The sequence below is a fragment of the Phallusia mammillata genome, chromosome 5 (genome assembly GCF_965637545.1).
Source record: "Phallusia mammillata chromosome 5, kaPhaMamm4.hap1.1, whole genome shotgun sequence".
Classification (NCBI taxonomy): Eukaryota; Metazoa; Chordata; class Ascidiacea; order Phlebobranchia; family Ascidiidae; genus Phallusia; species Phallusia mammillata.
In genome coordinates, this window is record NC_137256.1 from 9,078,468 (window position 1) to 9,105,312 (window position 26,845).

A 26,845-nucleotide genomic window follows, 5' to 3' on the forward strand; every position below is an offset into this window, starting at 1 on the left:
GCCGTCGATCGCTGCTCGCTTTAGCGCCTGGTATGTTTGACTTCTACGCATCGTGTCGAGGCGCAATGGTCGTGGTTTGGGCAGATTGGGTCTACGATCGCTGCTCGCTTTAGCGCCTGGTATGTTTGACTTCTACGCATCGTGTCGAGGCGCAATGGTCGTGGTTTGGGCAGACTGGACGGCGATCGCTGCTCGCTTTCGAACCTTGTGTGTTTGCTTGACTTCTACGCATCATATCGCGGCGCAATGGTCGTGGCTGGGGTAGACTGGGTGGTCGATCGCTGCTCGCTTTCGAACCTTGTGTGTTTGCTTGACTTCTACGCATCATATCGCGGCGCAATAGTCGTGGCTGGGGTAGACTGGGCCGTCGATCGCTGCTCGCTTTCGAACCTTGTGTGTTTGCTTGACTTCGACGCATCATATCGCGGCGCAATAGTCGTGGCTGGGGTAGACTGGGCCGTCGATCGCTGCTCGCTTTCGAACCTTGTGTGTTTGCTTGACTTCTACGCATCATATCGCGGCGCAATAGTCGTGGCTGGGGTAGACTGGGCCGTCGATCGCTGCTCGCTTTCGAACCTTGTGTGTTTGCTTGACTTCTACGCATCATATCGCGGCGCAATAGTCGTGGCTGGGGTAGACTGGGCCGTCGATCGCTGCTCGCTTTAGCGCCTGGTATGTTTGACTTCTACGCATCGTGTCGAGGCGCAATGGTCGTGGTTTGGGCAGATTGGGTCTACGATCGCTGCTCGCTTTAGCGCCTGGTATGTTTGACTTCTACGCATCGTGTCGAGGCGCAATGGTCGTGGTTTGGGCAGACTGGACGGCGATCGCTGCTCGCTTTCGAACCTTGTGTGTTTGCTTGACTTCTACGCATCATATCGCGGCGCAATGGTCGTGGCTGGGGTAGACTGGGTGGTCGATCGCTGCTCGCTTTCGAACCTTGTGTGTTTGCTTGACTTCTACGCATCATATCGCGGCGCAATAGTCGTGGCTGGGGTAGACTGGGCCGTCGATCGCTGCTCGCTTTCGAACCTTGTGTGTTTGCTTGACTTCGACGCATCATATCGCGGCGCAATAGTCGTGGCTGGGGTAGACTGGGCCGTCGATCGCTGCTCGCTTTCGAACCTTGTGTGTTTGCTTGACTTCTACGCATCATATCGCGGCGCAATAGTCGTGGCTGGGGTAGACTGGGCCGTCGATCGCTGCTCGCTTTCGAACCTTGTGTGTTTGCTTGACTTCTACGCATCATATCGCGGCGCAATAGTCGTGGATGGGGTAGACTGTGCCGTCGATCGCTGCTCGCTTTCGAACCTTGTGTGTTTGCTTGACTTCTACGCATCATATCGCGGCGCAATAGTCGTGGCTGGGGTAGACTGGGCCGTCGATCGCTGCTCGCTTTCGAACCTTGTGTGTTTGCTTGACTTCTACGCATCATATCGCGGCGCAATAGTCGTGGCTGGGGTAGACTGGGCCGTCGATCGCTGCTCGCTTTCGAACCTTGTGTGTTTGCTTGACTTCTACGCATCATATCGCGGCGCAATAGTCGTGGCTGGGGTAGACTGGGCCGTCGATCGCTTCTCGCTTTCGAACCTTGTGTGTTTGCTTGACTTCTACGCATCATATCGCGGCGCAATAGTCGTGGCTGGGGTAGACTGGGCCGTCGATCGCTGCTCGCTTTAGCGCCTGGTATGTTTGACTTCTACGCATCGTGTCGAGGCGCAATGGTCGTGGTTTGGGCAGACTGGGCCGTCGATCGCTGCTCGCTTTCGAACCTTGTGTGTTTGCTTGACTTCTACGCATCATATCGCGGCGCAATGGTCGTGGCTGGGGTAGACTGGGCCGTCGATCGCTGCTCGCTTTCGAACCTTGTGTGTTTGCTTGACTTCTACGCATCATATCGCGGCGCAATAGTCGTGGCTGGGGTAGACTGGGCCGTCGATCGCTGCTCGCTTTCGAACCTTGTGTGTTTGCTTGACTTCTACGCATCATATCGCGGCGCAATAGTCGTGGCTGGGGTAGACTGGGCCGTCGATCGCTGCTCGCTTTCGAACCTTGTGTGTTTGCTTGACTTCTACGCATCATATCGCGGCGCAATAGTCGTGGCTGGGGTAGACTGGGCCGTCGATCGCTGCTCGCTTTAGCGCCTGGTATGTTTGACTTCTACGCATCGTGTCGAGGCGCAATAGTCGTGGCTGGGGTAGACTGGGCCGTCGATCGCTGCTCGCTTTCGAACCTTGTGTGTTTGCTTGACTTCTACGCATCATATCGCGGCGCAATAGTCGTGGCTGGGGTAGACTGGGCCGTCGATCGCTGCTCGCTTTCGAACCTTGTGTGTTTGCTTGACTTCTACGCATCATATCGCGGCGCAATAGTCGTGGCTGGGGTAGACTGGGCCGTCGATCGCTTCTCGCTTTCGAACCTTGTGTGTTTGCTTGACTTCTACGCATCATATCGCGGCGCAATAGTCGTGGCTGGGGTAGACTGGGCCGTCGATCGCTGCTCGCTTTAGCGCCTGGTATGTTTGACTTCTACGCATCGTGTCGAGGCGCAATGGTCGTGGTTTGGGCAGACTGGGCCGTCGATCGCTGCTCGCTTTCGAACCTTGTGTGTTTGCTTGACTTCTACGCATCATATCGCGGCGCAATGGTCGTGGCTGGGGTAGACTGGGCCGTCGATCGCTGCTCGCTTTCGAACCTTGTGTGTATGTTTGACTTCTACGCGTCGTGTCGAGGGGCATTAGTCGTGGCTGGGGTAGACTGGGCCGTCGATCGCTGCTCGCTTTCGAACCTTGTGTGTTTGCTTGACTTCTACGCATCATATCGCGGCGCAATAGTCGTGGCTGGGGTAGACTGGGCCGTCGATCGCTGCTCGCTTTCGAACCTTGTGTGTTTGCTTGACTTCTACGCATCATATCGCGGCGCAATAGTCGTGGCTGGGGTAGACTGGGCCGTCGATCGCTGCTCGCTTTAGCGCCTGGTATGTTTGACTTCTACGCATCGTGTCGAGGCGCAATGGTCGTGGTTTGGGCAGATTGGGTCTACGATCGCTGCTCGCTTTAGCGCCTGGTATGTTTGACTTCTACGCATCGTGTCGAGGCGCAATGGTCGTGGTTTGGGCAGACTGGACGGCGATCGCTGCTCGCTTTCGAACCTTGTGTGTTTGCTTGACTTCTACGCATCATATCGCGGCGCAATGGTCGTGGCTGGGGTAGACTGGGCCGTCGATCGCTGCTCGCTTTCGAACCTTGTGTGTTTGCTTGACTTCTACGCATCATATCGCGGCGCAATAGTCGTGGCTGGGGTAGACTGGGCCGTCGATCGCTGCTCGCTTTCGAACCTTGTGTGTTTGCTTGACTTCGACGCATCATATCGCGGCGCAATAGTCGTGGCTGGGGTAGACTGGGCCGTCGATCGCTGCTCGCTTTCGAACCTTGTGTGTTTGCTTGACTTCTACGCATCATATCGCGGCGCAATAGTCGTGGCTGGGGTAGACTGGGCCGTCGATCGCTGCTCGCTTTCGAACCTTGTGTGTTTGCTTGACTTCTACGCATCATATCGCGGCGCAATAGTCGTGGATGGGGTAGACTGTGCCGTCGATCGCTGCTCGCTTTCGAACCTTGTGTGTTTGCTTGACTTCTACGCATCATATCGCGGCGCAATAGTCGTGGCTGGGGTAGACTGGGCCGTCGATCGCTGCTCGCTTTCGAACCTTGTGTGTTTGCTTGACTTCTACGCATCATATCGCGGCGCAATAGTCGTGGCTGGGGTAGACTGGGCCGTCGATCGCTGCTCGCTTTCGAACCTTGTGTGTTTGCTTGACTTCTACGCATCATATCGCGGCGCAATAGTCGTGGCTGGGGTAGACTGGGCCGTCGATCGCTTCTCGCTTTCGAACCTTGTGTGTTTGCTTGACTTCTACGCATCATATCGCGGCGCAATAGTCGTGGCTGGGGTAGACTGGGCCGTCGATCGCTGCTCGCTTTAGCGCCTGGTATGTTTGACTTCTACGCATCGTGTCGAGGCGCAATGGTCGTGGTTTGGGCAGACTGGGCCGTCGATCGCTGCTCGCTTTCGAACCTTGTGTGTTTGCTTGACTTCTACGCATCATATCGCGGCGCAATGGTCGTGGCTGGGGTAGACTGGGCCGTCGATCGCTGCTCGCTTTCGAACCTTGTGTGTTTGCTTGACTTCTACGCATCATATCGCGGCGCAATAGTCGTGGCTGGGGTAGACTGGGCCGTCGATCGCTGCTCGCTTTCGAACCTTGTGTGTTTGCTTGACTTCTACGCATCATATCGCGGCGCAATAGTCGTGGCTGGGGTAGACTGGGCCGTCGATCGCTGCTCGCTTTCGAACCTTGTGTGTTTGCTTGACTTCTACGCATCATATCGCGGCGCAATGGTCGTGGCTGGGGTAGACTGGGCCGTCGATCGCTGCTCGCTTTCGAACCTTGTGTGTTTGCTTGACTTCTAATCATCATATCGCGGCGCAATAGTCGTGGCTGGGGTAGACTGGGCCGTCGATCGCTGCTCGCTTTCGAACCTTGTGTGTTTGCTTGACTTCTTTGCATATCGTCGAGAAGCAGTAGTCGTGGCTGTTGTAGACTGGGCGGTCGCTTTCGAATCTTGCGTGTTTGCACTGACTTTTGCGCATCATGTCGAGGCGCAGTAGACTGGGTCGTCGATCGCTGCTCGCTTTTAAACGTGGTGTGTTTGCACTAAATTCTAGGCATCATGTCGAGGCAAACGAAGTATGGATTAGATGTTGTTTCGCTGAACATTCGTATGTTGGACAGGACGTTGTTTTGCATTGTAGAAAAGCTGAAACTCATTTTAAGTCGAAAATGAAAACGGCTCGACAAATACTACTGCGTTTCAGTGACGGCGTTGATGCATCGTTGACATGCCTTTGGTTAATAAGTTATAGTGTGTTATCTTAAACGTTACTTCTGAATTGATGATTGGTGTTTTTCTTGTATAGGTTGCACCAAATGCTAAAGCAAGACAGCGAATTAGTTAAATATTTCAAATTTTCGCTTCAGTCTTGAGTTTTTCCGCACTTAAAATGGATGGGGATGACGGTAATGACATTCTGTTGGAAGAATCGTACGAATCTGATGGATTTTTCCGCACTATTCGGGTGTGGACAGTTGTAATAGAAAATGGAACCCTTCAACGCCATGAAGAACTTCGCGCATTCGTTGACCAAGATACATTTACATATGCTGGTCAACCACTCTGCTGTCCTACTGGAGATGAGATTGCCGAATAGACTGAAAAAATTGGGATCCGTTCTGGTGCTGAGAAACAATCGCAGAGAAAGATTTAATTGTAATCATTTTTTGCAAACGCCATTCCATTAAGTTCACCTTCAAAACAATGACTGGGGTTGAAACTGTTGTTTTCAAAAGGTCAACAATTCGAAATTTATTTAATTTTTAACCTTTATCCCAGATCTGCCGACCGTGTTCGATTTTTTTCAAAACCTGTCTGTGCTTCATTGATTTTTTGTGTATTTTTTTCCATGTTCCAAAGGGACTGCAGCTGCTTGAAGCGATTTTTCACCAATGATGAAGTTCCAATTGTATGTTTGTATGGTCGCTGAAAGCTAATTAATGTACGTGGTAGCGCATTGTGTAAGTTTATTTATGCGAATGTCAAATTTTTACAGACATTAATTGAATCTCTATTATCATCATTTTTATTTCTTCACCAATCATCTTTAGATTGGATGAAACAATGTTATATATCCATTCTTAAATTGCTATCTATGTCAAGCATTTTTCCCTCCTCATCACTCTTGGAGTTGTGAAATTTACCAAGTGCTATAACGTAGTTGCCTGGTTTTCTCAACTTTTTTCAAAATTTCCAGCTTGAATTTGTATTTGATGCTTGCGTAACATGGATTGTGCGTTGGTTTTAGGAATGTATATTGATAGTAAAGCTGTTCTACAAACATTCCAAGTAATCTAATATTGTATAAAATGAGTTTTATATTTTATGAAATATTTGGTATGAAGTTTCATAGATGAATTAACTACAAGGCATTTAATAAGAAGACAGTTTTATGGATTTTTAGCCTGATTATTATTTTTTAAATATTTTGCTGTTTGTCATGTACAAAATGTTGCTTTGTTCTTTTAGTGCTTCATAATACAACATTGCTGTTTTAAAACGCGTGATAAGCATTTTAAAACAAGCACTAAGAGTCATGAGAGATTCACAGCACGTGTCGTTGCATTTTTGAACTTCTATCAATTTTATGTTACAATATACACGTTTTTAAATGGTTACAAACACAGATATTGGTGCTTTGATTATTATTTTACAATTTAAAGCCTTAAGCGACAAACTTTTCGTTTTACAACCGATACGTTTGCATTATTTTGCCATGTCCAACGCAAAAACAAACATTTTTGGCACATAGAAATGTAGCATAACTAATCGAATGAAAAAACTCTTGAATTTGTGATCATGTGATTTTTTTGCTTCCACTTGCTAAGTGGAAGCTACCAACGTGAGAACTCAATTCACAAAAGATTGCGAAGTACCCATAGGTGGCGCAAAGAGCATTACGAATAAAAACAAAATTGTGTGAAAATGCTGACGGTAAGTATGCGGGTTGGGGTGATGTTATACAAAAAAAGTAACATTAAAACTTACATAAAACTTGGTTCCTAACGTTTAATTTATTTTCTGAAGCTGAAACAATTGTACGCTTTTTACGCCCTCTATCGGAATTTATCAAAATTTTCTGATTTTAGATCCAATTTTAATAGTACTGAGTAAAATTGGTTGACAAAACTCGTGTTACGTTCTTTGTCAATACGCGTCCTCAGACAAGACAAACTTCCTGGTTTCACACCTGGCCTGGCCTTGCCCGCTGGTTGGCTTGCTCGTAATTTAAAGAAATGTTCAGCAAAAAGTTATTGATCGACGCCAAAGTTTTTTAACTAAGTAATACAGACATTACTGTCGTCTACTAGGATGCTGGTCACGTGAGCGCTGTGGTCAATCAGAGACGACAATTTAGTTCCAGGTGAGGTGGTGACGTAAAGTAAAGTCCATCGCACATACAACATAAATAATAAACTACCAATTAGCATTTTTAAACGATCGATATTTTATTTGCTGAGTACCCATCAGTAAATTTACTCCCATTGCGTGATAATTGTCAATACCATCGTTGTGGTGTTCATAGCGCAGTGCACTGCAAGTAAATGTCTTTCACTACAGTGTGTGTATTTCAACACAAGTTGTTGAAGCATCAGCATAAAGCCGATAAACATAAAACGAAAAACCTTTTATAGCACAAAATTCTTGGAACGGAATTCATACACACACAGAAGGACACTAAGTTATCGGCAGGCGCATAACTGGATACAGAAAAAAATATCACTTAAAAATCAATTAACTTTGAACAACCAGAATAACAAAAGCAGGTGCTTAGAAATAATATCGCTGTCAAGAGTCAATATGGTAATACATTATTCCAAAATTTACTGTACATTTTATGTGCTTTAATAATTAAATTTTAAAATCTTCTAAAACAAGAATCATAGCCGTAAAATACAAAACATCTTGTTTCAGGTACCAGTTTTTTTTAGCGGGGACCACGCAGAATAAAGCTTTTACATCCGACCAAATTGTGTTTGTGGTACTCCATTTTTCTCCTAACATCCAGAGGCGCAGTTGAAAAGTTGGCAAACACCCACCTGTCTCGGGCGGAGCGGAGTTCCAGTAAGCGATCGGGACCGACCGAGTTCGGGCCGGGTTCGGGCTCCAATTTCAAGCCTGTTTACAACTCTGATCCGACAAAATTGTGTCACTCCATCAAGATTTTGGTGTAACACAAGCCAACTCAACCCAAAACGAGTTATATATAGCGAACTGCCAGTGTGACGGAACGGGCTTGCTCTGTTTAAACAAAAGATCCTCACAGGCTGGAGGAGCGAAGATTTAGTTTCTTTTTGAGCGTTACTTTTTTCTTTGCAGTCGGTCTGTAGTTCAGATTGCGCTCGAGTCTTGTCCAAATGGTTCGAGTTCTGCTGACAAGAAGCAGCATTAGTTTGCTAAAACGACGGCTAGGCTATTCTACACAAAGGCTAGTTTTCGTATTTTATTGAAGTAAGTATTAAAATATTTATACTTTTCTGTATGGTTGGGTTATAGTTGCAATTTTTTTTATCCCAAAATGATTGAAGCTGTTCACGGGAATGTATAAATAGAAAAGAGAAGTCAGCTGTGCAACAGCAAAATGTAAAATGTTCATTGCAGTATGATCGTGTGGGGCAGGGCCAGTGTTTAGTTATGTTATTTTAAGCTCTTTTAGGACAATTGCACGGCTTTAGCATCACGCCGACATCGACTCGATTTAAACTACATTCGGGGCAATATTGGCGTCGAGTTCCCGTGAGCACATAGCTTGTTTCATCATATGTTACTAAGCAAGTAGCGTCGCTGAGTACAAAGGTAGCGACGGTTGTGAGGTTTGATATGTGGCATCTTTCTAAGTCAGCATTGAGGCTTCTGCGATACATAAAACATTTTCGCGGCACCTAACACTATCAACAGGCCGATTCAGTTAAGCCTAAATAAACGCTTGGATTTAGATCTGAATTAACACTCCGCCAAATTTGTCCTCTAATTTTACGAGAGTAAATCAAACATTATTGGTCATTATCCTTTTGTTCTTCTCGTTGGCCGTTGGTTGGTGTCAACACACGTAAAAATGTATTGAAGCGACAATGAACAACCACCGATACTTTCACTAATGAGCTGTGCAGCGCTTTTTGGAAATCAGTAGAAGCCTACCTAACGTATCCTAAAATGCATTTAAGTTGTTAACCAACACAATTTTTGCCCCAACTTGCGATTTGCTGGCGGTCGCGCTTTAGGCTAGATCCACACACACGCTCGCGCGCCAGCGCACAGTTGGTTTGCAGGGTACGACAGAAATAGGTAAAAATCACATAATCGTGCAATTAACAGACATTTTCTTCTTTCCGGTGAAATTGTTGGTCGAATATTTCGTTTAATTCAGGTTTGTCACTATTTTGGGGAATTCCTAAAAATGTACCCAGTTTGTTGTAAACCATGTCGTTGCATTAAAGAAAAACAAAGTTTAAGTGCCTGAACTAAAGGGCGCAACCAAAGAGTAACACCCCGTTGGAAGCGACCATCAACAACACGTCACGGGTGTTTGTCAGCTTTGCGACCGTGAAAGTTTTTTCTTCTCTTTTTCTGATTTGTAAATCTTGTGTGGGACACCAAACCACCCAGATTAATGAGTTTGTTAGTTAAAATCTTTGTTTTGGTTTGCATTAGAATATTCTGTTGTTATTTTATCGCAACAGAGGATGAAAAATAGGTCAGTAACTGTTTAGTAAATATGCAATTAATTAGTGTGCAAATAGGGTGCGACAGAAATAGGTAAAAAATTATCATCGCGCAATGCAACAGACGTTTTATTCGTTCAACCAAATAGCGCCAATACGCTTACTAGAACTTTTTTGTGAACAATTTGATGTCGATAATTTTACGCTTTGGCGAATCGAAAACGTGACGTCACAAAATGCGCATCAACGATACGATTCGATTCGATATGAAGGCCACATCAATTGCACCCATTTATATAGACGCACACTCGCAGGTGGCTTCTGCGCACCCTTTTATCTATCGTTTTTATGCGACGCTTGTTTCGCACCTTTTTATCATTCTTTTATGCGGCTAAAGTGTATACAATTGATGTGGCCTTCATATCACTGATGATGGCATGAGCATTTGCCGAAACGTTTGAACAATAAAGCATGTCGCTTTTTACGTCTATTTGGGCCGTTATTTTTACCATTATGAACAGATCCGCATATAGTGTGAAAAAGAAATCTAAGTTGTTAATTAAGTTTAAAATGTGCAATATATCATGTTACAGGCTGCTTCAGAAATGATTTACAAAACATACACAGTGCTAGTAAAACAGTACACACAAATAAAATATCGAATGTGATTCCAATTCCTTCATAGTGTATTTGTCGCAGAAAAAGGTCGTACTGGAATCCTGCAGTGCCATAAAACTTGAGGGTTTGGAAAGAGACTGAAATATTTCCGGTGGAATTTTTCCTGAGACAATTAATGTTGCTTGTTGGAGAAACATAAACCCTATTGTATCTGAAATGTTTAGAAACAACTTTATGAGAAATTGAAAATTGTAAAATTTTATAATATCATCAATTTTATAATAGATAATAAACACCCAAATCAAATGCACTCAATCAAGAAAAACAAATCAAATACTGTTAAAAATATTTTGAGCAAAATAGTTGAAATATTATATTATTATTTTGTGTTTTTAACAGTGGCGGCTCGTGCCTAAAATTTCTGGGGGTGCTGCTCCAATTTTTAGCCTTTATTGAACAAATATAAGTTGGCAAAATATAGAAAAGCCACATTTCTAGTTTTCTAGTTATTGTTTTGTTTTGTGTACTGTAGAAAAACAAGTGATACAAATCTTAATTAGTAACTCCATTGTGACGTAATGGTTGTTACGCAATAATGTACACGGGTGTAAACAGCAGACGGTATCATTGGGGAATTTTGTTTACTTGCACAGCGACGGGCCAAACTCAATAACATGCAGTAATAATGTGGCACAAAAACACTCGTGACACAGACTCGAAACAAAGCGGATGTAAATACGGTAAAACCATAGATTGCCAGCGATTGTCTTCGTCACGGTTGAGTAACACTTTACGGGGTGGCTATTTTTGCATGTGTAACATGCAGACATCGTAGGAAAAGAGTAAACAGTGATCAATATGTCAGATATTTGGCAAGATTTACCACTGGAAGTAAGTAACGACCTTCTTATGGTTGACTTTGAACCAGACGACGATGAGTCTGAAATGTTTTGTACAGTCAAAATTCCGCCGAACAATTCTGTAATCCTGTGAGAAATTTTGGCAAAAATGGAAGCCAACATTGAACTAACTTCTCACGGATATAAAGTCTTGGGAGAGTGGAATAAAAAAATTGAAAAAAAATAACAACCCCAACGTTCTCTACACGGAGTTTGCGCGATGTTGCGGAAACGCACTATTTTTAATAAAAACGTTCAAATCACATCAAAATCTCTTCAGAATTTCCAGGAGTTTGATGTATCACATCATCTTGTGTGGAGAGAATAGCCATCTTGTTGGATTTAAGTCCAAAATACTTAAAAAGCACGAACATTACTTATATTGCACAAAAAACATTTACCACTGCTCAGTAAAGATTTATTTCAACACTAACTTAATAACGTGTATCCAGTAGGCTACACCTACACTAATACACATCACAGTCAATCTACGCATATTTATAGGTTATTACACACTGAAATACATGCGTCCTATTAATCTACAAATCATATCTGCAAAAATCGCTACGCAAATGCCTAAAACAAAATTTATCGACATTTTTCCACTCTCTCCCCATTGCCCGCTATGCATTTTTGGGGCTTCCTTTTGCAGCCGCCATTACGCTTCAATTTGCTTCAACCGTGACGGCCAGTACCGCGATCCAGTGTTCATAGAGATCAGTGGATGTTATGGTAGAGCTACTAACACTGAGCTTCACCTTTGGCCCGACCTGGGAACTTCTGGTAGGTGGCGCAAAAGAGCATAGGCGTTTATGGTGCTGACTCAGCAGTTTCGTATTTTTTTGAAATAAGTAATAAAATATTTATACTTTTCTGTATGGCTGAGTTATAGTCGCATTTTTTTGGTCTCAAAATGAATGGAGCTGTTTTGGGAATTGCATAAGTAAAAAAAGGAAGTGAATTCGTTACCAAAAAAATAAAAGGGCATTCCAATACGATTGTGCAGGGCAGGGCCGGTGTTTAGTTTTTTGTTTACAGATTGGCCGAGATGTGACCTCTAGTACAAAAAAACTATTATATTTAAATTTGTTCCGTGCATTGTTAATGACTGTGCCAACAATGTTATTTTAGGAGAAAAAAACGCAGAGCATCAGACAGATTTAGACTTGATTCGGACCATTGCATCCGCAATATTGGCGTCGAATTCCCGCCTTGAGCCAGGGGGAAAGATATAAAGGTTGTGGTGAATTTAAGTTTTTAATATCTGGCATCTTTCTAAGTCAGCGGTGAGGCTTCTGCGACACATAAAATATTTTCGCGGACCAAAATCTAAACAGGTCGGACTAAGCCTATATAAACGCGCTTGGATTTAAATCCGAATTGACACTCGGCTTAATTTATCTCCAAATTTTATGAGAGTTAATAAAAGAGATCGGTCATTACCCTTTTGCTCTTTTCGTCGGCCTTTGGTTGGTGTCCACACACGTTAATGTATTAAAGCGACGATGGCAGCCACCAACAGTTTCATTAAAAACCTGTGCAGCGCTTTTTTGGAAATCAGTGGAAGGTTGCCGGACGTGTCCTCAAATGCTTTCAAGTTGTTAGCCATGATAGTTTTTGACCCACAAGCGATTTCCAACGCGAGACGCCTGTACGCAAGAGCACTCCGGAGAAAAAAGTGACAATGTGTGTGTTGGAGCGGCCTGAGAAAATGGGGCTTTCCCGGTGGAAATTTGCAAATGTGTTGTCAAGGCTCGTCTAATATCTTATCTTTTAATGAAACAACATAGGTTTTGAAATTTAAATCGGAAGATTTCGCCGTTTTACAAGATAATTAGTAAGTACGCGTTTTTAATTGAATACAAAAAACGAGAAAATACGGTTTTGCCTTGCATAACTGGTTAATGTAGGCGTAAAAAATAGTGGAAAATTGGGGTACTATTGGAGAACGAGTTTGCGTCGAGAAAATTGTAACGAATTATACGATTACTTCTGCCAGTGACAGAATTACTGCCTCGGTGTCTCTCTTGAATTTATGCGCGACTGTTTGCGCAATTTTGAACGCACGTGTGTGTACAAAGGTTTGCACGTGTGACCGCCGACGTTCGACCGACTTTCTGATGGTAGAGCTACTAACACCATAACGAGAATCTACCCCTAAATTTAATTGGTTATATCTCCGAAAATGCTCACGGTTAGGGCTATTAGGGTCGGGGTAAGGCATTAGCACTTAAAATTCAAAAAAAAAACTAACCCAAAAACTTAGTTACTAATGTAAAAATTTTATGTAAATATTTCCCAACCCAACCCATTTATAGCGGCTAAATAAATAAAAATTCAGCTCTTTCCGCCCCCTTACAAAGCGAAGTTCTGATTCTCGTTATGGTGTTAGTATTTTTTTTTATTGCGCATAAACATCACGACAAAAAGACGATTATAACGATCAAACACATATAGCCATTAGCGCAGGTGGGCATTCCACTTCACGTTATGGTGTTAGTAGCTCTACCCTTTCCGATCAGTTCGACCAGGGCGACACCGTAGGGAGATTGAGAAGCACTATGACCTCTTTTTTATTTGACTTTTTCGCGTCCTTCGGTCGCGAACCCTTCGGTCGCCGTTGGAGAGAATATGATGTTTTTCTATTTTTGCATTGTGTTTCTTCGTACCGCTCGTTTATTAGCGCACAATCAACAAAAAATGCCGTTAGAATAGATATGTTGGAATAACGCGGGGAAACATTTGTGTTAATTTACTGTAAAGGTTGTAGGTCGCGATTTGTCGACTGCGGGGCGCATTTTGCACAGGGTTAACAGCTTTGCTGCTAAACAAAATCGTGGAATAACACATTTCTGATGGTTAACTGTAAAGATCAAAAATGTAAGCTGAAATGTAGCGATGGTGTTGGGCAGTAACTGGCCATTTAATCCACAGGGAGAGAAAACTGTGAGAGATTGTATGTTGTATTAGTTTGTGCTGCAGAATTTGTTTTAGAATCGATCGACTTTGTTGTTATCTTCTAAACTTTGGCTGTGTTTAATTATTTGTTGTATCCCGGAATAGTCACAGTTTAACAAATCAAATGTCAGAGAGACCTGTTTGTGAAGAAATATTTGGAGTTTTTTCTATTCCAACAAATCATTTTCTGTTCAAATCCAGTTGTTTGTTAACTAAATCTTTTGACAATTTTAGGTTGGAAAAGTAGTTTATTGCTAAATACAACCCAGTTCACCGTGTTTCCGTCAGGATTAACAGTTTCAACCCAACATGCGATAACACATTAGTTAGAAATTCCGCGGCTATAACAAAGTGGTGTTTCGAAATAGCCTGACTTACACGCGTCGAGGCGCAATTGTTGTGACTGGATAGGTTGGGTTGCCGATTGCTGCTCGCTTAGCGCTTTGTGTGTTTGTATTGACTGAAATGCCGCGGCTCTAACGAAGTGGTGTTTCGAAATGACCTGACTTCCACGCGTCGAGGCGCAATTGCTGCGACTGGATAGGTTGGGTCGCCGATTGCTGCTCGCTTAGCGCTTTGTGTGTTTGTACTGACTGACTTCTACATATTGTGCGGACGTAACTGCTGATGGGCATGTAAATGCGACCAACTTATGAACAGGGAGTCGAACCGCTTGTCATATGGGTTCAGGTTCGGTTCGGGTTCACTTGGTTTTGTTTTTAAGGGTTCGGGTTCAGGTCCGTTTTTAAAAATGTATATTTTCGGGTTCGGGTTTTGTTCCGGTTTGGGCAAGTTATCCGGTTCGAACCGGTTTGCGGTTTTTAAACCGGTTTAAGTTTTTATTTGTTTCAATTCAATTCTACCCATCATCTACCTGGCCTTAGCAAACGCCAAAATAATTTTGCCCGTGTGCTGTTATCTTTGACACGCCCTATATGTGTTATCTCGCATATTCTTCAGTGCGCTGTTTTGAACAAAAAATCATAAAATATAAAACAGACTGCATTTTTTTACTGGTTCGGTTCCGGTTCGGGTCCAACGCCAAACAAAATATAGGGTTCAACTCCGGTTTGGGTTTTTAGAAAATCGTAATTTCTAAAATCGTAAAAATCGTAAACAGGCGAGTCACTCGATCAGCAGTAGAGAAAAAGGCAAAGATAAAGGACAAGGCGGTAAAGGCGCTTGTAGATTTGTATACAACTATACTATAGTATAGTAGCATTCCTCAATCAATTAAGAAAGGCCAACGAAGCTAACGTTTTTGGCTGAGGCAGTGTAGTGGAATGCAATAAAAAGCAAGCAAAGCAAATATACAGGTGAAAGTTGTCCCTTTTTCAAGTGAGCTTATTTTTGTGCAAGGGTGCAGTGCTACGAAATAAAAGAAATGTATTTTTGTGTTGTGATGCGTAAGAAATCAGTTTAGTTTATTACTTTTTAACTCAGCGTATAGTGTCCCCACAGTAAATATGTCAAAAAGAATGCACATTGCATCTTGTAAATGTTTCGTACATCGCTCGAAAAGGCCTTTGTTTGTTTATGTTTTGATATGGTTTTATGTTTTGATACGGTTATTGAATGTGAATAAAGGTAAAATGAAAGGTCTGTTGTACACGTGCGTTAGCTGTTAAGAAACCTCCGATATAGTGAAAAACGGAACCTGACCATGGCAACTGTGCACTGACACACATGATTAGATAAGTCAACAAACCGGCTCCAAAGATAGACATCCAACAAGATAGTTGCAGAAGAAATGTTTACCACTTTACTTGATTGTCACATTACAAATCGCTTTAATACTTGTTTTAATTTTGGTTTCAGCCTTGTTCATGCTACGTGCATCATGAATGAAATATTTTGCCCCAACATTTTAATGACCAATGTTTCTGTTGTACAGTCTGCGCTAAATGCGAAAGCAAGACAGCGAAATAGTTGAATATTTTAAATTTTTGCTACAGTCTTGAGTTTTGCCACACTTCATAATGAACGAGGATGACGGTAATGACATTGTGCTGGAAGAATCGTACGAAGCTGATGGATTTTTCCGCACTCTTCGTGTTTGGACAATAATGACCGAAAATGGATGCCTGCAACGCCGTGAAGAACTCCGCGCATTCGTGGATCAAGACACATTTACATATGCTGGGCAACCACTCTGCTGCCCGACAGGCGACGAGATTGACGAATAGACGAGAAAAAAAGTGAGAACTTACTTCTTTCTGGTGCTGAGAAGCAATGTATAGGGGGAAAAATAACTGTAGTCATTTATTGTTTTGTATTTCCGCAAAGTTCATATTCAAAACTATGCCTAAGATTAAAACTACTGTCTTTAAATGTAAACTTTCAAAGTTTACTTTAAACTTTCAAAGTTTACTTTAAATCTTGTCCTAAATCTGACTGTTAAGTTCAACTTCTTTCGGATCCTTGTCTCTGACTTTTGTGTTAAAAACATATTTTTCCAAAACTTGTTTGTTCTTCATTAGTTTTTTTGTGTTGTATTTTAGTTATTTCTCCCAAAGGGACTATAGTTGTTTGAAGTGATGTTCTACGTTCGGTAAAGTTCCATCTATTTGTTTTTACGAACGGCCAAAGCCAATCAATGCATTTGGTAAAACATTGTGTAAGTTTATTTATGATGAATGTAAAACTTCTACGGACACAATCTCAATTCCTTTTCAAACCAAAAGTCATGTTCAAACCAAAATCGTTCATTCTTGAATTACTGTCTGTGCCAGTGGTTCCCAATCGGGGTTCCGCGGAACCCTAAGGTTCCGTACAACCCTTTCGGGGGTTCCGTGAACTTTAACGGTTGCACGGGGTTCGCAGCGGTTTGGTGTAGCAATTCAAACACGAATGATTCATAATATCATTGTTTCAAATTGCTAAACCATCTAGTCTCGCCGAAACCAGGTAATTAACTTTTGTTACACCATTGATCAATTGTGACGTAATAAATACAACCTTGATACACTCTAGCTGAATTGCAAGATAGAAACGACCGTTCCAAATAACATGGAAATACGGTTTAGTGAATCGTTGAATTGAAGTCAACCTTTATGATGTGCTTGATCTTTTTCCTTTAATGTAGCCTACTTCTATTAGATTCATTATAATTAGTTTATGAGGGGTTTCGCAAAGTTTGACAAAATAACTTAAGGGTTCCGTGCCACTAAAAAGGTTGAAGAGCACTGGTCTATGCCAAGCATAATGTCTTTTACACTATGCATTTCTTAACTTGACGTTGTAAATAATACCAAGTGCTATAATGCAGGTGCTTGGTTTTCCCAGATTTTTCTAACTTTTCTTTAAAACTTTGTATTTGATGTTTGCGTAAGATGGATTGTGCGTAGATTTAAGCAATATACATTGATAGTAAAAAAATTCTGCCCCTATTGAAGTAATATTGATTACAATGTTTATTATATTTTATGCAATGTATGTTATTGCATGTAATTTTATGCAACAAAAACGACCCACAAACAACAAATTACGTCTCTGTTGCCCAAGAAATCTCATATCTGAATCAACTACAAGGCATTTCGTGAAAAGAAAACTGTTTTAGATTTTTTGTGTGCACGAAGTTCCACAAATTTTCTTAACGTTGCTATTTATTGTTTAAAACATGTTGCTTTGTTCTTTTAGTGCTTCATAATAAAAAACACCGACGTTTTAAAATTCGTGATTGGCACTAAGAGGCGTCAGAGAGGTCATTTTCAAACTAAAAAAACAACGTTTACTGAAATACAAAAATAGATTAAATGTTTTGTTACTACCTGGCCATGCAGAAGATAATTGGCTCAACGAAATTTCCACTGCACGGTATCAACAAAAGAACAATAAAACAGACAAACAGGATATAGCTTATCAAGTGTTATGGCAAGGTTAGCGGTTGTTTAAGAAAAAAAAACAAGAAAGCTCAGACCTTTTTTTGCCTAAAGTCAAATGTCACGCAAAGTATCCACAAACTTTGTTGATTCGTGGTATATCAAAAAATCAATAATAAACCTAATATATCAATTTAAACAGTACAAAATAACTTGCAGCTACTTAAATTTAAAAAATCGCCAAATTAAAAACAACAAATTGTGCTAACAATAACATTCAAGGTGTTGACCAAATACCGATTCAGGTTAGCCCTTACAAAACATAGTGCATCTACATTCAAAAATAAGGCCTTTTGTGAAGTAACTAGTAACAGCTGCCCTTAGCAGCAATTTGTTGATGACGCTTGCAGCTCGTTGTGACGTCACACACGCTCGACAACAACACAACACGTGAAGGCGGATCACGCGCGCGCGGCGTGATTGAGGCGTGCGCGCAGTGGAAAATTTTAACTGCCAGCAGAAGAAGTGATGGAAAATTACAAGAGCGATGCGCGCGTGCTGAAACCTGCTCAGTCAGCTCCTGCGTGGCTACAGTGCTGTGTTAAAGGGTTGCGCAAGGATTTTATTGCGCATTTATCTTGCATTTGCGTGCATTCAAAATTCACAATTACCTTTAGTTTGTATTTTTATGCTTTAAGAAACCTGCATTTGATGTTGTTGTGCGCAAGGTAACTTGATATGCTGGAATGAGGGCGTATATGTGAGAAGTGGTTCCTGTTTCGCAATGGAAAAGTACTAGACAAGTTTCAAATCAAAGTATTTAGGTTTTGTGTACTGCCGCTGGAATGCCAGACGGTTGGCGCAACTTTACAAGAAGGATCCTCGACCTTAGCTTCTTTCAAAAATGACCATTTTTTATTGCTATGTTGGATTAAAATCCATTGTAAAAATAGTAAATATGACTCAAATGTCGTATGTTAGGAAACCGACCAAACATAATGCCCATTATTAGCAACACAATTCACAATTACATTTGTATTGTGTTTAATTGTGACATTAACTGTCAGGTCTAACCCTACTCTCTTCTTTTTTACAGCACTAGGGCTTAAATGGTACACTGAAATTGACTATGGACTCCCAAAAGCATTCGTGGAAAGATAGCAGTTATGGACACTCGCAACAAAAAGGATATAACTCGCAGAATTTGGACATTAATACTCGTTTTGGCAGTGGTCGAAGTAACCGCTGGGTAGACGAACACAAGCAGTTTGAACAAACTTTTTTCGCACCGGTCGAACAGAAAAGTTCTCGCTTGTCTGTCAAATCTCAGAATGTCCACAGGTCACCACAAGTTTCACCACAGACAGTTATTCCTGATAAGGGCGGTCTTATCCATTTCGTCGCAGGCGGGTTAGTAATATGTGCATGATAAGCTATATATGGCGTGTGTTTAGCGGTATATCTGCACGCGTTATCTGTCATATTGCCAAAACGTGCGTGATGCAATGCGGAGTCTTTTTGTGTGCAATTTTGTCTTTGCATTTTGAAATATCAAAACAGCAACATTCTAAAAAATAAAGATGTTAATATTCACCACTATACTACATGTTTTTGAAAATTTAAGATTTATCTATTTGTTTTACATTTTTTTTAAATTATATTTTTTTGTTATATTTAAAAGACGTATTTTTTATGTTTCAATTCCCAAGCATGGGTGTTTTGCTACAGTAAAAAGTCTACGGTTGTTTATTGTAAACATAAATAACACCGAGCTTATTTAAACAGAGCCGCCGGTTGCGCCGCTACTTTGGTGACGTGCCCCATTGACGTCATCAAGACACGTCAACAGTCGTCAATATGTGCTACAGCGACATCGGCAAAAGTGAACCTAATGGCACGAACGCCGAAACCGTTTACAGCACCAATAGGCAACCAGTTACGGGGAGCACATTACGTTGGCGTTACACACGGTTCTGCCACGCACAGTACCATACTTCATCATTGCAGGTAAGGTCAGACGTTTGTTATGGTAAAAAATCGTCTGTTGTGACAAATATCTTCTGGTTTTTGTGAACGTTGCTGTAAATATTCACTCAACTCAACTCACTCAACATATTTGTATGTCAAGCATATTAAAGGCGTAATACCGAATCAACCGGTCTTCCATGCGTTACCACAAATGACAAGGCATGGGCTAGAAAAAAATTAAATTCTAGTTTATGAATGTATGTTTATCGTAGCTATCGTTGAAAAACGTCGTGACAGTTTCGTCCGCGAAAATTGACGAATTTTTTTCCATGTCCGCGAAAATTTAAGATTAGTTTTGTATGTCCGCGAAAAATACTTAAAAATGTATTTTGACTTCGGACCTATACTGATAAAAATATTGAAAAACCATTAAAACACATATGTTTACTGATACTTTTACATTAAACATTTAGTAAATAGAACGTTATGCAGGATGAATAATTTGATCGTTTTCGCAAACATTTATCAACCGTGTTTTGACGGAAGTGCTGAATAAGTCTGGCAGTCATCATTTTATTGGTTTTATTATTTTAGATACATTTTGAAAGTGGAGGGAGCCCGTTCGTTTTACAAAGGCTTAGCGCCCAGTCTTATGGGCGTTGTGCCATCAAGGTACGTTTTACGAAATTTGGATTATACATTAAAAAATGTTGTAAGCAATTTTTTCATGAAATTTGCAGTTTTTGTTCAAATTGATGTCACAAAAAAAAACGTTTTAGTGAAAAAAAAAAGTTTAGGTGTGTAAAAATTTACTAAATGTTGATTTTTTTATGCAGAGCCATCTACTTCTACGCTTACAGCGGTGCCAAAGGCTACTTGCAAAGTAATCAAGGAATGCGAGCAGATTCAACCCTAACGCACGTTGTAGCAGCAACGGCTGGCAGTTTTGCTTGTACCACTGCAACATGCCCGTTGTGGGTTGTTAAAACGCAGCAACAACTGCACAGAAGGTAAGAGTTGTTGTTGTTGTGCTGGCTAGTTGTAGCTACCACCGTTTAAACTCTTGTGTGCCCGAGTGAACAGTTTTGTGAAACTCAACACTGTATATTTACTTCAATGACTAAGGGCTGACTCGTCGTCTAGTGTGTAACACGCATCAGATATCATCACAAAACCTTACATAACCGTGCGTCATCATGTCAAACTCTCAAACAGCTGTTCTTCGCCAATTTGCGCATGAACAGCTCAAATACAATAGCGCGCCCTTTCATTTACTTTGTAAACAAACCCGCGACTCGGTGGTTTGGAATTCAATGGCGGAACGGAACGGTTACAATGGTTGTCAGTGTTGCGAAACCTCTCATTGAGGGATTTATGTGGTTTACGTAACCTGACCATAGACAGCGCACTCAAGGGTGCGTTTTTGCCACTTAAACACCGGAAAGTGGGGATTAATGAACTTTACATACCAAACAAAAACGCCTAAACATACTAATTCCCATTCCTCGTTACTGTTTTATTGTTACAATTTTACAATTTTTTTTATACTCACAAGAATTTTGATGTGTATATTTTTGTTCCTAAAATTTGTTTTCAAATAACTGCGGTAAACCTCGGTCCACCCGGACCCGTTTGGAACAAACAAATTTTCTTGATTAACCGATGTTGATTAGTTCAAGCCGTACCACATTACAAAAAGTTTGTACCCCAAGTTTTGTCCAAATTAGACGAAGATCCGGATAAACCGAATCCGATTTAACCGAGGTTTGCTGTGTTACAAATTACCGTTGAATCATGCGCTTCATAATCTTAATGCTTTGAAAGCATCCTTTAGCTTTTAATAACAACCACCCTTTCTATTTTAGACTCAACAACGTCTCCCTCAGTGTTTTTGAGTGCTGTCGGCGAATTTGGTCAACAGAAGGCTGGCGTGGATTTTATCGGGGTTTAAGCGCTTCCTACGCTGGGATATTTGAAACCGTCATCTACTTTGCTATTTACGAAAGGCTAAAGGTAGGGCGTGGGAAATACTGAGGCACAGGCACACTGTGAAGTTTTTATGTGACATTAAAATTTTTTTAAGTGCATAGTAACCTTTCTTAAAGACTGTTTGCTTGTATAAATATGCACAAACTTTTTAGTTACTTGTTTAAAAAAATATATTAAAATTTACTATTTCTATGAATTCTAATTTGAACAAGGCGCATATTTATAACCTGTTAATCTGTATTGCAGGTTAACTACTTACAGCAAAAGAATATCGACCCAAACGGATTATCAGTAATGAGCAGCTTTTGGGAACTGCCGGGCTTAATGCTTTTGTCCTCTGCTTCAAAGATTAGCGCTACTGTCTTAGCATATCCACATGGTAAGTTATACTTGAGCACAAATTTACAGTTCTAAATATTCTTAGCAAGAAGAATTTATAAGCCAGTAACAGAAAAAAATAACGCTTTTTACCGATAAAAGCAATTATTCGGTGATACAACGCAAGCGGATTGGAGGCAGACGCGTTTAAACCTGAGGCGCTGACACAGGCGTTAAACATTGAACAGATGCAGTGGTGTGGATTCCTAATAATGTTGCATAAAGAAAATTGAGCAGCATTTGCTGTTGTGTGGCACCAAGTTGGGTCACCTCTGTGCCTTTTACTTAACCTAAAGATGACTATAGAGATTGTCGAAACGTTGTAATGTTTTACACCCAAATACTGGTATGTATATTCTTGCTGAGAAGTTATGTTTTGTCATTTTACTTTGTGCGTTGTGAGAGTGAAATAGAAGCACTGGTTACACACAGGACAGAATAATTCCCTCTAAACACGTATAAATTTATTGCCCTTGAGTCGGTTAGTGTGGGGCAAGCGGCCTAAAAGCTTAAACTTTTGTTGTACTGTTGCAATGTTTTTATGTGTTAAAGACGGCGAAAATCAATTGAAATAATCCAACGTTATAATCGACTAAAATATTGAGATATCGTTAGATTTTTTGCATGTGAAAAATTTATGTTGCGCCTCTTTTTAGATGCACTAATACTTTGGCTAATTGTAAATTTAGAACTGATAATACGCAAAAATACACTTAACACAACGGCCTTGCATAACCTAGGGGTATAAATTATGTTACGTTCCGCTAATGTGCAAATGCTTCGTAGCATCAACGTAGATATAACGACAAACATGTGGTGTAGTTAATGTTACCTCAGTAGCACTTTATTGCGACTAAATTGTTTTTATGCTAACTCGGGTCATTTAGCCAGTATAGTTCGTGGCGTAGAAGGACGCACTTTGCAGCATAGCATATCACGCATAATTTTACGTCATTGTAGTGCATCCGGGATGCTTGTCACGTCCAGTTATCACCCTTCCTTATCTAGCTTTAATAAAAGACAAAGACAATTGACCACTGTAATTCAGCTGTGCTCGCATACTGTAAAATATGTAAACATGTTTAAACACCGATGTCCTCTATATAAAGAGTTTTATGGATATCATACAATAAATACTTAAGTCGGTTTGTCATTTATTTATTTCTGAGTCCATTCCCTGGAGGATCACATATTGTTGTTATTCATATTTCTTTTTTCTGTCTAACACTGGTTTGTTCCAAGCGTTTGGTCAAGAAAGAGTAACTCAAACGTATTCAAATTTACACACACGCTTTTGATCGAGCGGTTCACCCACAAGCCCCCAACACATGAAATTTGTAATTAGTGTAGTTTTTCAAGTTTCATTTTTTGTTTGCAGAAGTGGTCCGTACTCGTTTGCGGGAGGAGGCAATTCAAAAGAAATACAGCGGTTTTTGGCAAACTGTCCGCGAAGTTCGTTTAAAAGAAGGTTCGCGCGCCCTGTATGCCGGTATGCCTGCCCAGTTAGTGAGACAAGTAAGTTTTTTACATTTTGAACAGCAGCTTTTGTTGCAAAACTTTAGTACACAACCATATATCAAATTATTTTCAACTATAATTTCATCGTATTGTTATTTTTTACGTTTTAATTGTATAGCAATGTCCCTAACTAGTTTGATGCGAATGTATGCTAAAACAAACAATTTTTTTCATTGTAAACATGTTTAAACGCAATTGTGGACAAACCATTAAAATTGCTCTTTAAAGTTTTAGTTTTATTATGCACAGAGCAGTTAAACTTTATGTGAGACGTTGTCACTCAGGTTTATAACCAGGATATATTTATTTTCAGGTACCCAACATGGCAATTTTAATGGGTGTTTACGAAGCTATAATATACGCTACTCGATAAACAATTCGAGAATAAAAATTCGCCCGCTTTTGCTCTTACTTCTCTCTTGGAGGAGCAGTAGGAGGAGCCAAGAGCAACGCGTGCGCTTGCTCCGAGGATGATTAAAAGAAACAGGAGGAGTAATGAGGAGAAAGAGAACCCGCAAGGCGCAAACTGTTTAAAGCGCGCGGTGTGTAACAACTTGAACCGGCTTGTATTTCAACACGCGGCCAGACAAAGCAAACAAATACTCGGTGCTGTGCTTTTTGCTGTGAAAAAATGTATGCAAAACCTCTGCTCTGTGTCAATCAAGAGAAAAAAGATCAAGTTCAATTTCCCCCCTGTCAATTTTTGTTTCCAATGGAAAGTTTTTGTTTGGCGTTTACCCACTTTTAGTGTTTACATTATATTTTGAAACCAATGTTCAACCCTCCCAATGGTGTAACGTTTTTTTTCATTGAGTGCTTAATATACCACATGCAGCAAAATGTTAGTGGTATACACGTATGACTTTTTGGTATAGTTGCCTGACATTGACTGCTGGCTTTTCGGACTGTTAATTGCATTTACTGGCGTTTTTTGTCTTCCATCGCCAATACAACAACGTAAAACACGGTTAAGTTGTTATGTTATAGCGGAGAGGTTGATTCAGGCATTTTAAATCGTATAGCAAAGTACAGCCTATACCAGTGGTCTTCAACCTTTTTTAACCGCGACCCAAATTTATGAGAAAATTAAATTAGCATTAACATGCGACCCCATTTTTTTAATTTATCCAATCTAATTCGCGTTAAAGCTCACCAGTTTGTAGAAATCAGTTAATTTATGTATTTTTCCCAGTACCCGCTGCATTATTTTGGACACAATATGGCACTCGTGGGCTCTATCGCGTAACAATGGGTTGGACTATGTTTACATAGAGTTTTACATAGATTATTGCACCACAATGATTAGATTGTGACACGAGGTACCAAGCTGTACTGCAAAACATAAGCAAAGGTTGCGAACTAGAACAAAAACGCATGCTTTTTTATGCTAAATTTAAAAGCCAATAAATTTAATTTATAGCGACCCCGAACAAAGTTTTGGCGACCCCACTTGGGGTCGCGACCCACAGGTTGAAGACCACTGGCCTATACTAACAACGCAGAACGCAAAGTAGAGTATACAAACAATGGGAATTGGTTACTGGGTCGTTTTAAGTGATACGTTAGTATAGTTGTTGCTTAAGACTAAAGTGCATCTTATGCCGCTGAGGCGTTTTGTAAGGTTAACTAAAAGGTGCAAGGCAAAGTTGCACTTTTTACTGCTCGGTCGAGTTGATTTTACCCACGCGCTTCTGCTTATTCTGGTTTACAGGAGCTCAATCTTTTAACAAAACCCACATTCACTTATTTTTCAATAAGAAGCATCTTTAAACGCAATCTATCTACTTTCTACTGGATTGTATGACACACAACTTATTTACGCCTAACGCCCAACAGTAGGCTGTAAATGTGAGTAATTTGCAGTGTGTGTGTGATGGCATGCGTTCCGTCACTTTCAAACAGTTTAGTTCTCTTGATAATAATTATTTCACAACTGCGCTTTTGAAGCAACCTTTTTTTATTTTATGTCTGTAGTTTGCACACTGGCCAAAGGGGGGAAATAGTTCATGGGCACTGGTCTAGAAGGTCTAGACGGGTTGTCTGGGTGCTGGCCACACCCCCAGATACTCCCCCATGCCGTAAATGCCTCTTTGTTGTCCTTTAGTGGTTTCTAAATTTTGATACTTTGTCGCAACCTAGCGAATGCAATTTTCAAGGCAATGTTTCTAATTGGTGTCGCTATGCCTAGATTCAAGTTTTAATGTAAACATTAAAAAACACATTTGAACATACTTGGAAACGCGACTTTAGTAAAAACTATGTCAGTTTTATTGTAGTTTATAGTTTGAGCGTTTTCTAGATCCAAAAACAATCGAAAATAACTAGTGATTTTTGACGTCAGACACGTTTGTAAAACGGTAATAAATCCTTTGATTGAACAAAATCAGTCAAAAAACACTGAACAACGTGTTAATGAGACGCAAAAAACACGGCCGGCAAAAGTTTCATGATTAGGTCCCACCCAAAAGCTTACACCTTTCGCAACGCTGGCGCAAGTTTAAAAAGGAAAAACGCGTCGTTCCAAAGCATGTTAGTGGGCAAGGCGTCTTGTCCGGTTTGGTACTTCGTTGGGTCTTATTTCACATCGCAGTCGATCACACCATTGCTAACGTTTCGTAGCAGTCTTGCAGTGTATTTTGGTCGGCTTTTAAGCGCTTGTTCGCTATTAGGGCTAAATTAGTGTAGTGGGGGTGTTAGACCATTGGTTCTCAAACTTTTTTAATGTCGTGGCCAAATGGTATTATTTTAAGTGTGTAGAGAGCTGCAAAAAAACGAAACCTTGAGAAAATCACTAAAGATTATTACTTTGAAAGCTAAAATAGCAATGTTTGGTGGTTTTCTGAGGCCTGGTGCGAGCCGCAAAATAAGTAAACCGAGTTTGAGAACCACTGTGTTAGACTATATGTTTTTACGATTAGACATACGGTTTTTACGATTACCGAGAAAGACAGATTTTTTGGTTTACAAACAATTATGCCTAAAAAAGGATGTAATACAAACATGCAATGATTTTGCTTTGGTACACAAAATCAGAGTAATAGAGTATGTACTGATCTCTCTGCTAGCATTGTTGATTGAGTTGAGTTAAGTTTATTTCGCCGGGTGAAACAAATCGTAGCAGCACAAATGGTCTAAAATATTTGCCAAGCCGGAAATAGTTGCGCAACGTTAAAGTGGGACCTAACCACTCGTGTTAGGAAAATCGGGTCGGGTTCAACAGGAAAAGAAATCACCAAAAGAAACCCTGTTGGATAGTTTTAGGCGCCAGAATAAGCGATGCAGCACAAACACATTAATGACGATATCACACGTAGTTTCACTACCTAACAATGGCACAAAAAAGCAATAAATAAGAAACAA

The 26,845-nt window shown here is 41.0% G+C and overlaps 1 protein-coding gene and 1 long non-coding RNA gene across 2 annotated transcripts; both read left to right on the forward strand.

Moving 5' to 3' along the window:
• The first annotated feature begins 7,984 nt into the window (after positions 1–7,984).
• Positions 7,985–17,481, forward strand: LOC145229147 (uncharacterized). The gene is made up of 2 exons (XR_013860373.1): positions 7,985–8,125; positions 15,767–17,481. It is a non-coding gene; the product is annotated as an uncharacterized LOC145229147 (long non-coding RNA).
• A 1,213-nt stretch (positions 17,482–18,694) lies between these two features.
• On the forward strand, positions 18,695–24,453 carry LOC145230181 (solute carrier family 25 member 36-A-like). Its single transcript, XM_080095564.1, has 8 exons — positions 18,695–19,042; positions 19,418–19,639; positions 20,195–20,272; positions 20,437–20,610; positions 21,466–21,613; positions 21,836–21,968; positions 23,346–23,482; positions 23,799–24,453. Exons 1-8 carry the CDS (start codon positions 18,762–18,764, stop codon positions 23,856–23,858), a joined length of 1,233 nt encoding a protein of 410 aa, XP_079951690.1. The 5' UTR covers positions 18,695–18,761; the 3' UTR covers positions 23,859–24,453.
• The last annotated feature ends 2,392 nt before the right edge of the window (positions 24,454–26,845 follow it).